The sequence below is a fragment of the Plecotus auritus genome (assembly GCF_963455305.1).
Source record: "Plecotus auritus genome assembly, chromosome: 7".
NCBI lineage: Eukaryota > Metazoa > Chordata > Mammalia > Chiroptera > Vespertilionidae > Plecotus > Plecotus auritus.
Window position 1 is genome coordinate 12,579,387 of NC_137774.1, and position 17,024 is coordinate 12,596,410.

The window sequence follows — 17,024 nt, forward strand, 5'->3', positions numbered from 1 at the left end:
GGTTCGATTCCGGTCAAGGGCATGTACCTTGGTTGCGGGCACATCCCCAGTAGGGGGTATGCAAGAGGCAGCTGATCGATGTTTCTCTCTCATCTATGTTTCTGACTCTCTATCCCTCTCCCTTCCTCTCTGTGAAAAATCAATAAAATATACTTTAAAAAAATAAAGAGAAATCCTCCATATCTCTAAATAACAATCTTTTGTTGCCAATTCTTGGTTTTTCAGTTTTGGAAATTCTCTTTTGACTTCCCAGTATGGAAGATAAGGATTTCATTCTTTTTAACTCCTCACCTCCACCACACTCAGTCACACTTCCATCCTTATCAGCTTCCCAGTGTGGTTACATGATCACTGTGGTTAGGCCAATATTCAGTGTTTACACTAGCACGATTGGGTCCTTGATATTCGTGTCTGAGCTGTGTGGGGTACTATGATCACTCTTGGTCTTTGCTCTCCTGAAGTTTGCAATTCTCTTACTTTGCTGCTGCTGAGGTCCATCTGTTTTCCCATGTAATGAGTATTACTCCATTCCAGTTTTCCAGCCGTTCCGACACGTTAGGTACTCTGTCAGTTTCCTCTTCCTGAAGCAGTCCCTTCTGCAGACTTTGTGTGTATTTTTTAAATACTCACCCGAGGATATTTTTCCATTGATTTTTAGAGAGAGTGGAAGAGAGAGGGAAAGACAGAGAGAAATATTGATATGAGAGAAACACATCAGTTGGTTGTCTCCTGCACAAGCCAACCAGGGCCAGGGCTGAGGAGGAGCCTGCAACCGAGGTACACCCTTGACCAGAATCGCACCCGGGACCCTGCAGTCCCCAGGCCAACGCTTCATCCTCTGAGCCAAACCGGCGAGGGCTGTTCTGCAGACTTTCGATCCACCACAATCCCTTTGCTCTCTAGCCCCCAGGGACAGCTCTCCTGCTGGGGTCTCCTTCCAACCACCCTCCTTAGGACTCCCCTTACCTCCTTCCTACACCTGACTCCCTCGTTTCCTGAAGCCCGGGTCTCCCTCTTTCTCATTCTCTCGTTTTTGAGGAACACACCCTCCAATAGGTTCTGGAGAAGGTGTGAAAAGGGGATATAATTTCTGAAACTTTGAACATCTGAAAAGATCTTTAGTCTACCCTTATACTTAATTGATAATTTTACTGGTCTTAGAATTCGAGGTGACAAATCATTTTTCTTCAGAATTTCAAAGACATAGTATTTGCATTGTTCTTCGCGTTTGGATTAATGATCCACTGAGGACTAATTTTTCTGGATAGTGTGAGGTAGGAGTCAAAGTTCATTCCCCTCGCCCTCCCACCCCCACAAGGATATTACTATTTATTGAAAAGATCATTCATTCCCTACATCATATCATTGGACAATATAGGTGTGCGTCTGTTTCTAGATTCTCCATTGTTTTCCATCAGTCTATCTGTCTATGAGTTTGCCAATACTAACTTTTAATTATTGTAGCTGTGCGATAAGTCTGATTAACGGTTACTTGAAATCCTCCAATTTGTACTTCTTTAAGACCATCTTTGTTACGCTTCACCTTTTGCATTTTCATCTAATTTTTAGAAGCAGCTGGTCAATTACCACCGAAAAAGAATTCAGGAATTTTTTTACTGAGTTTCAAAAAAATAAATAATAAATAGCAGCATGGAGGTTTAATCCACATACCATACAAACTATCCATTTAAATAAGTATATAATTCACTGGGTTTTAGTATATCCACAGAGTTGTGCGACCATCACCAAATAAATTTTAGAACATTTTTATCACCCTTCAAGGAAAACCCCATGCCCATTAGCACTCGTTTCTCCCCACACCCAACCCTAGGCAATCGTTAATTCTACTTTTTGTCTATCAATTTGCCTATTCTGGACATTTCACATAAATGGTGTCATAAAATATACGGCATTTTGTGAGTGGCTTCTTTTACTTAGCATCATGTCCGCAAGGTTTCTCCATGCTGCATCATGTGTCAGTGCTCTGTTCCTTCTTAGGGCTGAATAATATTCATTGTATGGATGTGCTACATGTTGTTTATCTACTCCATATCTGATGGCCATTGGGGTCTTTGCATAGTTGGGCTATTATGAATAATGCCACTGTGAACACTTATGTGCAAGTTTTTTATTTTCTCTTGGATATATATGCCTGGGATCGGATTTGCTGGATTACATGGTACATTATATTTCTTTTTTGTAGGAACTCCTCAAACTGTTTTCCAAAGAGGCTGCACCGTTTTACATTCTCACCAGTAGTCAATGAGGTTTTATTGAAGTTGAATTGAATCTATAGATAAATTGAGAGAAGAATTGACCACTTTACAATACTGACACTGCCAATCTATGAACACAGTATATCTTCATTTGGAAAAAAAAAAAAAAAAGGTCTTCTTGCCCTGGAGGGTGGCTCAGTGGTTGGAGCATCCTCCCATACACCAAAAGGTTGCAGATTCGATTCCCAGTCAGGGCACATCCCCAACAATGTTTCTCTCACATCACTGATTCTCTCTCTCTCTTTCTCTCTCTCTCTCTCTCTCTCTCTCTCTCTCTCCTTAAAATCAATAAGCATCTTTAGTGAGGATTAAAAAATAAAAAATAAAAAGCCTTATTTTCCTCTTAGTAACATTCTGTAGTTTTCTATGTGGAACATAAACACATTTTGTCAGATTTATTCCTTAGTATTCATTTTTTAATTTAAAAAAATACTATTGTTGATGAAATATTTTTATTTCTAATTGCTTATTGTCAGCTTAAAGAGATACAACTGAATTTATTTAATTGCTAAATTTATTTAATCTTATACCATATCTGTAGATTTTTAAAAATATATTTTATTGATTTTTTAGAGAGAGGAAGGGAGAGGGATAGAGTGTTAGAAATATTGATCAACTGCCTCCTGCACACCTCCCACTGGGGATGTGCCCGCAACCAAGGTACATGCCCTTGACCGGAATCGAACCTGGGACCTTTCCGTCTGCAGGCCGACACTCTATCCACTGAGCCAAACCAGTTAGGGCTGTGGATTTTTAAAAATTTTCCAACTTACATAATGATACCACTGATGAATAACCATTGTTTTTTTTTTTTCCTTTTCAAATCTTACCTCTTTTTATTTTTCTTGCCTTATTGTATTGGCTAGGACCTCCCATACAATATTAAATGGAAGTGGTGGTGGTGGACATCCTCATTTGTTCCAGTCTCAAGGGGATAACTTGCAATACTTTACCATTAAGTGCGATATTTACTGTAGCTGTTTTTGTTTGATGTTGCCAAATTAAGAAAATTTCCTTTTATTTGTAGTTTTCCAAGAATTTTATCATGAATCAATGTTGAACTTTTATCAAATGCTTGTTTCACATCTATTGCTATCCTTTATACTTTCAATCTGGGGTGTTACACAATTGGTTTTCACATGTGGAGCCAAACTCACATTCCTGGAACAAACTCAAATTTGTCAAGATGCATTATATACCACTGGATTTGATCACTATTTTATTTAGAATGTATATCTATGATTTTGCAGAAATTATTGTCATTATCCTTTCCAGTAATGTCTTGCTTTGGTTTTAATATCAAGGTTATGCTGCCCTCATCCAAAAAGTTGGGAAGTGTTCTCACTCTTCTCTATGAGAGTTTGTGTAAAACTGGGGTTGTTTCTTTCTTTGATGTTCAGAAGAACTCACCAGTGAATGATCTGGACTTGAAATGCTCTTTGTGGGAAGATGTTTAATTACTGACTAATTTTTCTAATAAACACGAGACTATTCTCTATACTGTCTTCTGTGAGATTCACAAGTTGTGTTTTTCAAAGAATTTACCAGTTTCATAAACATTTTCAAATTTATTGGCATGGAGCAGGGGTTTTCAATCTTTTTATCTCATGTCACACATAGTTAACCACTAAAATTCTGTGGCATGCCAAAAATATATTTTTTGCTGATCTGACAAAACAATAGGTATAATTTCATTCATTCACACCAGATGGCTGTTGTGTTGGCTGTTGTCATTTTTTAATTTGACAATCTAAGGGAAAAGAGGCCAGTGCCCCTAAGTAGTCAGGTATTGCATGTTTTAAAAATTCTTATAGCACACTGGTTGAAAATTGCTGGCATAGAGTCATGGTAATATTCTCATAATATTTTAATTGCCTGTAGGATAGTGATGACCGCCTTTTTGTTCCACGTGTAGGCAATTGGTGCCCTTTCTTTCCTTCCTGATCATTCTTGATCTTTATTCCCCCCTTATATTTTATTTGGTTTGTTTTGCTATGGGGTTTATTTTGCTATCCTTTGTGATTTTTAGCTTTTCTTCTTTTCTAATGCATGTACATATATTTATAAGTTTCTATCTAAGCACTGCTTTAGCTACATCCCAAAGTTTTTTAATATATTCCAGCATCGTTCATTCAAAAATATTTTTTATATCCAGCAAGATTTCTTCTTCAAACAATGAACTGTTTAGAAGTGCATTGCTTAATGTTGAAACTTTATAAAAAAGGTCAAGTTATCCTTTGTTACTGGTTGCTAGCCTGACTATATGGTTGTCGGAGACCATACTCTGTATAAATTTTCATTCTTTGACATTTCTCAAGACTTGCTTTATGACCCAGACTAAGGTCAATTTTGGAAAGTGTTCCATGCACATGAAAAGAATGTGCACTCTAACGCTGATGGTTTCGTATTGGTCATATTGGCTTAACTTCTCTAGATGCCTACTGGGTTTCGTCTCCTTTTTTATCAATTGCTGAGAGAGAAACTTCCCCTCTATTCCTAGTTTTCTAAGAGCATTGCTCATAAATAGGTGCTGGATTTTGTCAGGTGCTCTTTCTGTATCTATTGACATGGTCATGTGATTTTTATGCTTTAGCCTGTTGATGTGATGGGTTACATTAACTGACTTTCGAATATTGAGCCAGTCTTGCATAACTAGGATAAATCCCACTTGGTCATGGTATATACTTCTTTATTTTTATTTTTTCATGTGTGCAAAGTACAGTTGTTAAAAACAAAGTAACAAAAATAGAAAAGAGGCCGGTAGCCTCAATGGGACAGTGCTGAAGCAGAGCCCACACTCTCAGACCTGCAGAGAGAGGGTCTCAAGCTCCAGCAAGTCTAGGGTTGGCAGGCAGGGAGGTCGGGTCTCAGGTGGAAGCCCTATGGCAAAGAGTGGGGATCTTGTGGGGCTGGTGGTGGACTGGAGGGAGCCTGGTCAAGATGAGGCTGTGACCTCATCTGAGTCTCACACATAGGACTGCAGGTAATCAGCAAAGAGAGCCTTGGCCCGGTGGAGGACACGCCCCAGGGGGTGTTTTCCCACAAGGCGGTCAAAGTGCATGGCCACCTCGTGGTAATCCAGCCCATTTCTCATGATTTGACCCCGGTGCTCTAACAGGATGGCGAGGCAGAGAAAGAGCATGAATGGGTTCCCCTGGCCAAGCTCCTGGGGTGGTGGCAGGGACTTCTCAGGGTCTTGTGGGGAGCCCACCTCTGGCATCCAAAGGGATCCCGCAGCCACATCACCAGCAGGAGAGGCCTCCTGGGAGGACGGCGGAGATGAGGAGGATGGGGAACCAGGGCCGGAAGAGGAGAAGAGGAGGGCGTCTGAGGAGTTCAGCAAGGACTTGGAGCTGATGAGGACAGTTGGCTGGAAAAGCTGGGCGAGAGGGTCCTTCCTGGGGCGGCTGTCATCCCTGAGTGGCTGGAGGTCATCCAGACTGGCTTGTCTCAGGAGCTGCCCGCCGCCACCAGCCTCCTGGCTGCTCATGGCCAAGCGGTCAACAGCATCTTCAGAAGCATTGCCTCTCCCACCCGCAGGCCTCGACACGTGCCTGTGTCGCAGGGGCTGCTCCCTGCAGCTACGGAAGCCAGTGTCTGCCCCTTGGCGGGGGGACCCCACAAGCTCTACCTCCTGTTCAGGAGCATTGGGAGGCAGCGAGCTCCAGCTGACCTCGAGCATGCGCAGGGCATCGTCAAAGGCGAACTCCCGCTTGAGCTCCAGCAGCAGCCAGCGGTAACAGAAGAGGAGATTGTGGGCGCCAGCTTCTTGCAGATACTGGTAGAAGTCAGGGTCCACGTGTCGCAGCAGCAGCTTGAGGTGGGTGAACTTGATGGCCATGGCCCAGCCGTTCGGGTGGAAGTTCGGGGTCAGGCGCTTCATGATACCGCAAAAGCAGAGGAAGGCGTGGCCTTCGTGGTCCATCACGGCAAGGATGGGCGAGGCCAGGTCGCTCATGCCCTGGCGGTAGGACACCTGTGGGTGGGTGACGGCATAGGTGGTGAGCAGGTCGTGCAGCGCCCGCAGGTGTGGGCCGTCCTCAGGCCCCGCATAGTAGGGGTGGACCCGGTCAGTACGCAGCACATCCCTGAGGACCGCGCTGCGGATGCCTTCCAGGTCCTCTGGGCTGGCTCGCTGCGCCCACTCGCTCTTCAGCTGCTCGTACTCCCGGCTCTTGCTGTTCATGTAGTCCGTCCGCTGGCGGGCTGTCAGCCGGTCCGGGAACACATTCAGCAGGTGCTGCCACACCACCTTGCGCAGGGCGGGCTCCACCCCGCCGTGGTAGATCCGCAGGCGCAGCTGCTCCGGGCGCGAGAGCTGGCCCTCGCGGTTCAGGTACGTGTGGAACTCAGCCTCGCTCAGGGGCGGCTTGAAGGGCTTGACCTCCTTCCCATAGGACCAGCTCAGCACCTGCTGGACCTTGGACAAGGTGCGGCCCACCTGGGAGAGGAGGAACTGAGTGAAGGGCAGGGCCGCCGCGGTCACGGGTGCCCGTTTCTCGGGCAGCAGCACGTCCGAGCCAGTGACATCCTTGGGGCTGATGATGTCCCAGTCTCCCAGCAGCGGGCTGTCCTCCGCGCGCCCCAGGTCTACCCGCAGCTGCAGGTAAGGCTTGGAGGCCGCGGCGAAGGCCGTGCTGAGGTCCCAGTCAGACAGGAGGGAGAGGTAGACTTCCTGCCCGAGCCGGTCCCGGCCCCGGTAGCTGATGTCAAAGTTCTTCCCACTCAAGTCAAACGCGCGGATGAGGATGTGCTGCAACACGTCGAGTGGGGTGATCTGGGGGTCAACAGCGAAAGAGCGGGACTCAGGTGGCAAGAAGCCCTCACATTTCTGGACTCGGACTCGTACCACCTCCTGCTCCTCCTCCTCCTCCTCCTCCTCCTCCTTGGCCTCGGCCGCTTGGACTCCCGGGCCAGGCGGGGGTGCTCCGGAGCCGGCCAAGTCTGAGGACCCACAGGCCGAAGCCATCCCGGTCGCAACACGCCTTAGAGTGTCGGTGACGGTTGCCCCGGTTGCCCCGCTACCTGTGTGTGATTCCAGAGTGCAGCGCCCGCAGCCCCACCCTAGGCCCAGGCGCAGGCGCAGAGGGCGGGCGCTGTCGGACCCAGCAACCCTCCACCGCACCGCCCCTCCCACCCTGCACAGAGCGGAAGTCGCCTCTGTACCTATAATTCTTTTTATACATTGTTGGGTTTGATTTGCTAATATTTTGTTGAGAATTTTTGCATGTATGTACCTGAGAGATATTGGTCTACAGTTTCCTTGAATGCCTGTCTGGGTTTGCTATTCGAGTAATGTTGGCCTCATAGAATGAGACAGAAAGTATTCCCGCCGCTCTGTCTTCTGAATGGGTATAATTTCCTTCAATTCCTGGTTCAGTTCACCCGTGAGTCCATCTGGGCCTGGTGCTTTCTGTTTGGGAAGGTTCTTAATTATCAATCCAGTTCCTGTAATGGATATAGGCCTATACAAATAGTCTAATTTTCCTTGCGGGAGTTTTGGCAGATGGTATTTTCAAGGCATTGGGCCATTTCAGCTAGGTGGTCAAGTCTGTGGGCAGAGAGTCATTCATCAATTTCCTTTATTATCCTCTTAATGTACATGAGATTTGTGGTGATGCCCCTCTTTCATTTATGCTAGTAATTTGTGTCTTCTCTTTTTTCTTTTTCTTAGTCCAGCTAAAAGCTTATCGACTTACTTGAGCTTTTCAAAGAATCAGCTTTGGGTTTTATTGAATTTCTTCATTGATTGTATATTTTCAATATTATTGATTTCTTTTTTAAAAATGTCATTGAATTCATTGGGGTGACATTGGTTAATAAAATTATATAGGTTTCAAGTGTACAATTCTATAATACATCATTTGTATATTGCATGCTGGAAAACAGGAAAACCAGTGGTATAATTCAGTTCAAGTCTGAGAACCAGTGGAGCCAAAGGTATCACTCCCAGTCCAAGGTCAAAGTCCTACGATCTGGGGGGTGGGGTGGGGGCACTGGTGCAAGTCCTGAAATCCAAAGGCCCAAGGACCAGGAGCTCCAATGTCCAAGGGCAAGAAAAGATGGATGTCCCAGCTCAAGAAGAAACAGATGGAATTTGCCCTTCCTTCTCCCTTTTTGTTCTCTTCTGGCCCTTAACAGATTGGACAATACCTGCCTATATTGTTTGAGGGCAAATATTCTGTGCTCAGTCTACTGAACCCAATACTAATCTCTTCCAAAATAATGGTTTACCAGCTCTCTGGGGCATCCCCTATCCCGGTCAAGTTGACACATCAAAAATTTAGCCATCATAGCCTATTAATCACAGGCCGAAGCCATCCCGGTCGCAACACGCCTTAGAATGTCGGGGTTTCAAATTCTGGGCCTGAACATTTCAGCACCCCTGCCACATCTGAGTCTGGTTCTGATGCTTGCTCTGTCTCTTCAAACCGTGCTTTCTGCCTTTTAGTATGTCTTGGAATTTGTTTCTTGATAGCCACACAAGATATACTTGGTAAAAGGAACTGCTGCAGATAGGCCTTTAGTCGTGTGGCGGTAAGGTGGGGGGAGGGGAAGCATTCTATAGTCCTAGGATTAGGTCTGTCTTGATGAGCCTTTGCCTCTGGACTGTGAACTTCACAAGTATCCATTTTCCATCATTTCTGCAGTAATATTAGATGTCATTCTTATGTCTTAAAGATAGCATATATTGCCCTAGCTGGTTTGGCTCGGTGGGTAGAGCGTCGGCCTGTAGACTCAAGGGTCCCAGGTTCGATTCCAGTCAAGGGCACATGCCCAGGTTGCAGGATTGATCCCCAGTAGGGGATGTGTAGGAAGCAGCCGATCAGTGATTCTCTCTCATCAGTGATGTTTCTATCTCTCTTTCCTTCTCCCTTCCTCTCTGAAATCAATAAAGATATATTTTTTTTAAAAAAAGATAGCAAATAGTTGGATCTTGTCTTTTTAAAAATCCAGTCTGATAATCTCTTTCTTTGAGCATGTAGATCATTTACATTAGATGTAATTATCAGAATGGTTGGATTTAAATCTACTATCTTGCTATTTGTTTTCCATTAGTCCCGTGTGTTTTTTCTTCTTTTTATCTGCCTTCTTTTGAATGAATTGACTGTTTAAAAATATTACTTTTATATCTATTAATGTCCAATATCTATACTTCTTTTAAATATTTTTAGTGGTTGCTTTAGGGCAAGGATCAGCACATGTGAAGACAGTACAGACTTTCCATATATCCTGGGCTCAGTTTTCATATTATTAACATATTACATGATAATGGTTCATTGGTCACAATTAATTAACCGGTAAGGATATATTATTCTCAACATCTCCATACTTTATTCAGATTTCCTTCGTTTTTTTTTTTAAATTGTGAGAAAAGACACATAACATAAATGTACTATCTTAACCATTTTTAAGTGTTCAGTTTGCTAGTGGTAAATACATTCACATCGTTGTGCAACCAATATACAGATTTTCATCTTGCAAAACTGAAACTTTATATCCATTAAACAACTCCCCCATTTTCCCCTCCTCCCCCCACCCCCAGCCTCTGGCAACCACCATTCTACTTTCTGTTCCTAAGGACATGACTACTCTGCTTCATATGTGTGGAATCATACAGTAGTTATTTGCCTTTTATGACTGGCTTATTTCACTTAGCATAATGTCCTCAAGGTTCATTTGTATTGAAGCATGTGTCAAAGTTTTCTTCCTCTTTAAGGACAAATAATACCCCATTGTATGTGTAGGCCATATTTAGTTTATCCATTTATCCGTCAGTGGACACCTGGGAGAAGAGATTTCCTTCGTTTTTACCGAATGTTCCTTTTCTGTTCCAGGATCCCGTCCAGGATCCCACATTGCATGTGGTCATCATGTTTCCTCAGGCTCCTCTGAGCTACGACCGTTTCTCAGACTCAGGGCTCATTCTAATCCCCCCCCCCACCCCCGCCCCTTTCCATATTTATAACATCCTTTGCCAACACTAAGAACAGTTCATTCCCTCAACAGATTTACGTATTGGATCCGTCCCACTGTGAGTAACCAATGTCCCATTGCCACTGTTCCCTGCTGCATGCAGACCCCACCTCAGCCTTCCTGGGCTCCGACACCCTGCCTCTGCTACCCCCGCTACCTCTTCCCCTACATGGATGTGCTCCTCACCTCAACAGGCTCTGACATCTCACACCTTCTGGGTGCCCCACCCCAGCCCGTTCGAGGTGCCCTTCTCATCCTTCATGGACTCCATTTCCTGGTGCTTGGCCACTACCCTGGTCAGACGGCCCCCTCACCTCCCAGGTCCGGTCTCCTGTACTGGGCTGTTCCCTCCTTGGATGCCTCCTTTCTCTGCTTGAGCTCCAGCATTCTGGCCAAGGCCATCTGCCTACGAGATTGAACTCTCTCTCTCTCTCTCTCTCTCTCTCTCTCTCTCTCTCTCTCTCCTCTGACACCCCCCCCCCCCGCCCATTGAAGACACACTCCTTATTTCACTTGAGCCCCCAAACCATATGATAGGCCAATGCCTTTCCTCCTCCCCTTCCCCCACTTCTGGACTGAATTGTTCTTGAAAGGAACAGAAGGGAAGAGAAAAAGGAAGAGAAAAAGGAAGAGGAAAAGGAGGAGGAGGAGGAGGAGGAGGAGGAGGAGGAGGAGGAGGAGGAGGAGAGCGTCCTGGCAGTTTTTTGCACTGAAAGGGGGACATGGAGTGTGGCAGGTTGTAGGGGCTCTGGGGACATGGTCTTTTCCAGGAGCGTTTCATTTTCTCCCACAGCCACATTGCAGGTAAATGGTCTCAATGCAGTGACGCTGGTCTGGTCCAGTTTTCCCTCATTCCTGGGTGTGGCCCTTCCCAGGGTCTCAGCTGTGAGCCAGATTGGAGCAGGTTGAGGAGTGAATGGCAGCTGAGATAGCCTTCTGAGAAGTGCCGCTGGGAAGGGGAGGCAAGAGCCAGGAAGGTGATTTGGGGGTTCAGGGGTGTAGGGTGGTGAGAGACACTAGCGTGTGTTTGTGGGCAGATGGGGAGGAACCGTCAAGTGGGAGGTGTGGGCTGCAGCAGGAGAACAAGGTGGGGCCAGGGCAGGAGAGGGCCCCTGTGCCTGGGAGGACGGGCTTTGGACAGGACTGGGCCCCTTCTCTCAGGATGAGGAGAGGACACACTGGGGTGGCGGGGGTGGGGGGGGGCGGGGGAGGCGGGGAGACAGGACACGATGGGACACTGCCTGCCTCTCCTGGGGCTGCTGTTTCCGGGAATGGCTGGAGGTGAGGTCTCTGCAGAGAGGGCAGCCCACGGAGGGGAGAGCAATGGAGAAAGAGTGGGAAGCAGATTGGGATGCAGTGGAGGGAGGGGGCTCCGTGGGGGGAGGGAGCTCCATGAGAGGAAGGACGCTGGGGAGGGAGAGGGGGCTTACTACGTGGGTGGGGGGGGGGGCGGCTCAGAGGTCCCATTTCCTCGTCTAGACAGGAGCACCTGAGAGCAGTGACTGTCACCTCCCCTCTGACAAGGGATTCACAGCCGCAGAATGGGGAAGCAAGGAAGTGGCCTCTTCGCTCCGTCTTCTCCGGGCTGGGGGTGGGGAGCATCGAGTGTGAGCCCCAGACTTTCTGCCTCGCGGTGGGTATGGGAAGTGGGGTCCTCCCCTCCTCTCCCCTCCCCAGCGAAGCCTTTTGCCCCTGGGGCCCTGAAGCAGCCGGGGGTCCTGGGTGAGGGTGGGAGTGGCAGGGAAGGGGCTGAGGGCTCACTCTCCCCTCCCCTCTCCTCCCCCCGTTCACCGTGAATTTGTTACTCATTTTGCTCTTGGCTCTTCTGCTGGAAAAATCGAAGCGCCCCTTGGTACAGCCGAGGCGGAGCGGGTGAGCGCGGCTGGGAGGCCATCCTGGCAGGGGAGTCGCGGGGCAGGCGGGGCCTGGCAGCCCGGCCGAAAGACAGCCCCCCCCCCCCGCCCCCACCGCTTCTACGTGGCTCTCCAGGCCCAGGGCAAGGTCCAGAGGCTGAGGGGGGTGGGGGTTGGGGCCTGGGAGGAAGCAAGCACTGGCTTGGGTTCAGCCTCAGGCTCATGGCACCCCCCTCCCTGGGCTTGTCCCCAAAACAGGCTCGCAGAGTCCCCTTGGGCTCCTAGAAGAAACCTTGGGGAAGCTGCTATGGGAGAGGTCTGAGTGAGACTGGGAGAGGGCTTTCTCCTGGGGGGGGGGGGGGGGGCGCGCGCACTGTGCTTCCTGAATACCTGAGGACACGGGAAGTCTTTCTGTACATTCCCCGGCACAATCACCCCAAGCAGCACTGGCCACCCCCCATTTACAGATGAGGAATCTAAGGCTCCAAAAAGTCAAAGGTCGCCGAGCCTGACGTGGCAGCAGCAGGACTGGAACCCAGGGCGTCTGGCTCAGTGGATGGTGCTCTTTCCCCGGCACTGGACCCCGAACGCCTTCCTCCTCGGCCCAGCCCCCTGAGCAGCTCCTGGGGGGCAAGAGCCTTGCAGGAATCCCCGAGGAGGGACCTGCCCCACCTCCCCACGGACCCTGTCTCTCCCACTGTGGCCTCCCTCACTTGGCCCAGGGGCCCTGAGGAGACCTCCCCTCCACCCACCCTCCCTCCATCTCTCCAGCAGCCCCAGTGCCTGGCCCCGGCCCCTCTCCAGCCCGGTGGAAAGAGGCGCCCAGAGCGAGCCCAACCACTTTCCCTCTGGAATCTGCTGCCTCGGCTGCAATGGGGAAACCATCTGGAGCGCATTATGGGCAGTGGAGAAAGCTGAGAGCAGGAAAAAGTGAGTTGGCCCCGGCAGTTCCCGTCTGCAGGAAGAGGGGGCTCGGTGCTCTTCAGGGGACAGGCCAGCAGCTGCTCCCACTCCCCCGGATCGGGCAGAGGAGGGATGTGCCCAGGAAAGGGTGGTCTGGGCACGGCAGGGCCCAGGCCTCCAAGCCTCTGCAGAGCCCACTTTGAAAATGCTTGTCTTCCCTCCCCTCCCATTTCACAGACGAACCCCACGTCCAGAGAGGGAGAGTAACTCCCCCAGGGCCACAGAGCAAGTCGGGAGGAACAAGATCAGAGTTAGAGCCCTTCCACATCTGTGCACCCCTATAGACAGTGGAAGTCCCCAGCGTGGGAGGGGGGGGGAGAGGGAGAAGCTGGAGTCAGGGGGGCAAGCTGAAGCTGATGAGCTTTCTCTCCCTCACCCTCAAAAGAGTGGAGCAAAGGGGCAAAGGCTAACGGGACAGGAAGGAGTAGCCTTCATTCTTTTGGGGTCTCCGTTCCTTGCCTCCCAATCCCACTCTTGCCCCACAGGCCCCCCTTCCTTGGAGACCGATCCCTGAGGAGGGCTGGGTGGGGTCCTGGGGTGGGGCCTCTAGGCCCTTCCTCTGGGTCCCAGGAGCCCCCTCCCCTGCGCAGGGCCCCAGCTCCAGACGTGGCAGGGGAGCTGGAGTGAGGTTTCTCCGCTCCCTCCCAAGTGCTGTGCTGGCGGCTCCCGAAATAAAAATCAAATGTGGGCTTGGCAGAGGGAGTGGGGTGGGAGACGCAGCCGCGAGCGAGCGGGGCGGCAAAGCTGCGCCTTCATTCTTTCCATTGTAACTTCACCTCCTAACCTCTGGCATTTTAATTATTCTCCTACCCGCTTGCTCTCCCTGGGCCAGAGGGTGAGCTCACCCTCTCCTCTAGCCTGGAATGGGGGTGGCCGCTGCCTGGACCCCCAGCCCGCTCCTGGGAAGCCAGATGGGGCCGGGCGGGGGCACCAGCCCCCCTAGCTGCTCCCCTCTGATCCTGCAGTCCCAGGCTGCCAGGCATCCAGCCTGGCACCTAGGTTCCATGTGTGAAGCATTAAGTCTGCACACCCACTGCGCCATTTCATGGTGGCCTCTGTCTTAAGCCAAAGCATCGCCAGCCCCAGGCCCGTTCTGTGGACGACGCAGCCATGTCAGCGCGGGCAGAGCAGGGCCTGGGACCGGAGCCTGTAGCTCCTGGTCCTACACTCTTTCCAAAGCCAGGAAGGGGCAAGAGTAGCTCCACCCTGGTTATCCGCCTCATCTCCCAGAATGCCCTTTTCTCTTCTGCCAACGGTAAGTGATTTAAAACATTAGTGTGATGTTAAAACACACAAGGACAGGGTATGGAGTAAGAAGTAAAATGCCTATAAATTAAAAAAAAATCTTCACCTGAGAATATGTTTATTGATATTAGAGAGAGAATAAGAAAGGGGGGAGGGAGGGAGAGAGAGAGAGAGAGAGAGAGAGAGAGAGAGAGAGAGAGAGAGAGATCCATCAATTGTCTCCCATTCTGGCCCTGAATGGTAATTGAACCAGCAACTCCTTTGGTGCACAGGGCGATGCTCCAACCGCTGAGCCACCCAGCCGGGGCTGCCTATGAATTGTTCAGGTAGAAAACAAGTTTGCGAAGAAGACGTCCACTTGAGGCCGTCCACCGATGTCAGGGAGCACCTTCCTCCTGGGCCTGGCCATGACCTGTGGTGGGTGCTGGTCATCTGTCTGTGGCCAGTTTGTCTGGATCCCAGGCTGCCACTGAAGATGCTGGTGGGTGCCAGGGGGCAGCCTGGGCTCATCCTGGAAGGCAGAGGCCTTCTCTCACCCCTAGGCCTGGGGCAGGATCCCTCTGCTGATTCTGTGTGTCTCTTGGGGAGGTCAATGCCCACAGGGTAAGCGGTACAGATGGGGCAGCCTCAACTCTGAGGCCCAGGCCAGAACCCTAACCAAGGTCTCCTGCTCCATTCCAGGCCCTGGAACCTCCCCACTCCACTGCCCCAAAGGCCCAGCTCTGGGGTGAAGCCATCGGTCTTCTTCCCTCTTGCTCTGCAGATCTCCCCTGAATGCATGTTCCACCCACAAATGATTCCTGGGCACCTACCCTGTCGGTGCCAGGCCTTGTGAAGGGAAGTTACGGTCTGGGTAAAGAGCGAAGTGCTGTGATGGGGAAATGAGGGGTTAGCAGCCCCTGGAAGGACCCAAGCTCGGAGAGAAGAACATCGGGAAAGCCTTCCCAGAGTACATGAGGATGAAGAGGGGCCCTGAGGAAGAGCGTGCGGGCGAGGAACCGCACCTGCCAAGTGCAGGGCCTACAGAGGAGTGGGTGCTGCGAAGGAGCCCTTAGGGTACGGGCAGGTGGGAAGGACATGATCCAATTTGTGTTTGGGGAAGATTTCTGGGGCAAGTGTGAAGGATGGATTGGAAAGTGATCAGCACGGAGGTGGGGTGGCCACGAGGAAGCTGCCACAGAGGTCCAGGTGGGAGGTGATGGAGACCAGGCCCGGACCACAGGCAGTGGGGTGGGAAGAGGCGAACAGAGCGCCAGAGATGTAAGAGGTAGAAGTCACGGGACTTGGTGACCGATTGGCAGGGGGGTGAGGGCTGGCTCCGGTTTCCGGCTTGAACTCTGGCTGTTGAACGTGGTGACTTCAGCACACCTGTGCGCCATCCCAGTGGACGGGCTCAGCAGGTGGCCAGATGTGTGGAGATCCCCTGGAGAACGCGGAGAGGACAGGAGCCACGCCCAACCTGAGGGACGATGAAGAAACAGAGCTTGCAGAGGAGCTGGAGAAGGGGTGCCAGAGGGGGAGAAGGGAAACCAGGGCAGCAGGGAGGGGCCTCTGAAGCCCCTGAGCAAGCGGTCTTCTTAAAGGAGGTGAAGCGGGCTGTGGAATGAGAAGGGACACGTGGACCAGACGAGGTCTTGGCCTCCTCTGATCCCCAGTCTGCCCTTCTCTCTGACCCCCAGCCTTGCCCACTTTCTATCCCCCTCTGCCCGTCTCCCCCCTCTGCCTGCCGCCCAGCCTCCCCATCCCAATGCACCCTCACTCTCCTCTTCTCTCTGACCCAAAGGATCAATGTGTCTAAGGAAAACTTCATGCCACACTCACCCCACTCAGGTGCCGGTTGCTCTTCCTGGCTCCTGAAATCACCTCCTTGCACCACCAGCCTATCACATACACCTCTCACCCTAGCATCACCCAGAGTTCACACCACCATCTGTCCCCTGGCTGACTCAGCGTCCTCTGATGGAGCATCCATGGGGTGCCAGGCTCCGGGACAGCTCAGGCAAGCCTGGCCCCCAGGGGCTTCTGGTTTAAAGAAGAGTGAGCGGGGAGGCCCAGAGAACAAGCTCTGGGAGTTTCCATCTGGCAGAGGGATCCGAGCAGGCTTCACGGAAGAGGTGACTGCACAGGATCTTGAATGACTAGCAGGATTTGGTCAAGAGGCGATGGGAACAGAAGGAATTGCAGGTGGAGGGAATGTGGTGAGAAAGGGCTGGAAGTGGACAAGGGGGCCCAACATTTGCGCAGCGGTCAATAGCTCAGGGTGGCCGGTGGCCTCAAAGAGCGGGGCCAGAAGGCTGCGAGGTGCAGGGGTCAGACCACGTGGCCCGGAACGCCCAGGGGGAAGACTTCACACTTGGTTCTGGCTTTGGGATCTCGTGCTGCGTCCTCATTCATTCATTTGGGAACTACTGATTGCGCTCCTATTCTGTGCTCTCAAGTGCTGAAGATGCTCTAAGAGACAGCACTGCCACCGCGGAGCTCAAGCTCCCGGAAGAGACACAGACTAGAAAGTCCCAAACAAAGACTAAGAATTAAGATCATGATGGGGCGGTGAAGAAAATAATGACTGGCCATTTGAGAGTAGAGCCTGTGTCCTGTCTCCCCCTCAGACCGAGGCTCCCTGAGGTCAGAGCCTGAGTCTCCTCCGTCAGACGGAGTGCCCTGCACCTCCGGGGAAGGGCAGAGCGTGGGGCACCTGGGAGCAAGAGCA

At 50.6% G+C, this 17,024-nt stretch overlaps 1 protein-coding gene across 1 annotated transcript; it reads right to left on the reverse strand.

Moving 5' to 3' along the window:
* Positions 1 to 5,241: 5,241 nt before the first annotated feature.
* On the reverse strand, positions 5,242 to 7,245 carry LOC308254771 (TBC1 domain family member 25-like; the record flags this gene model as incomplete). The annotated part of the gene is made up of 1 exon (XM_080681161.1): positions 5,242 to 7,245. One exon carries the CDS (start codon positions 7,243 to 7,245, stop codon positions 5,242 to 5,244), a length of 2,004 nt encoding a protein of 667 aa, XP_080537287.1.
* Positions 7,246 to 17,024: the final 9,779 nt, after the last annotated feature.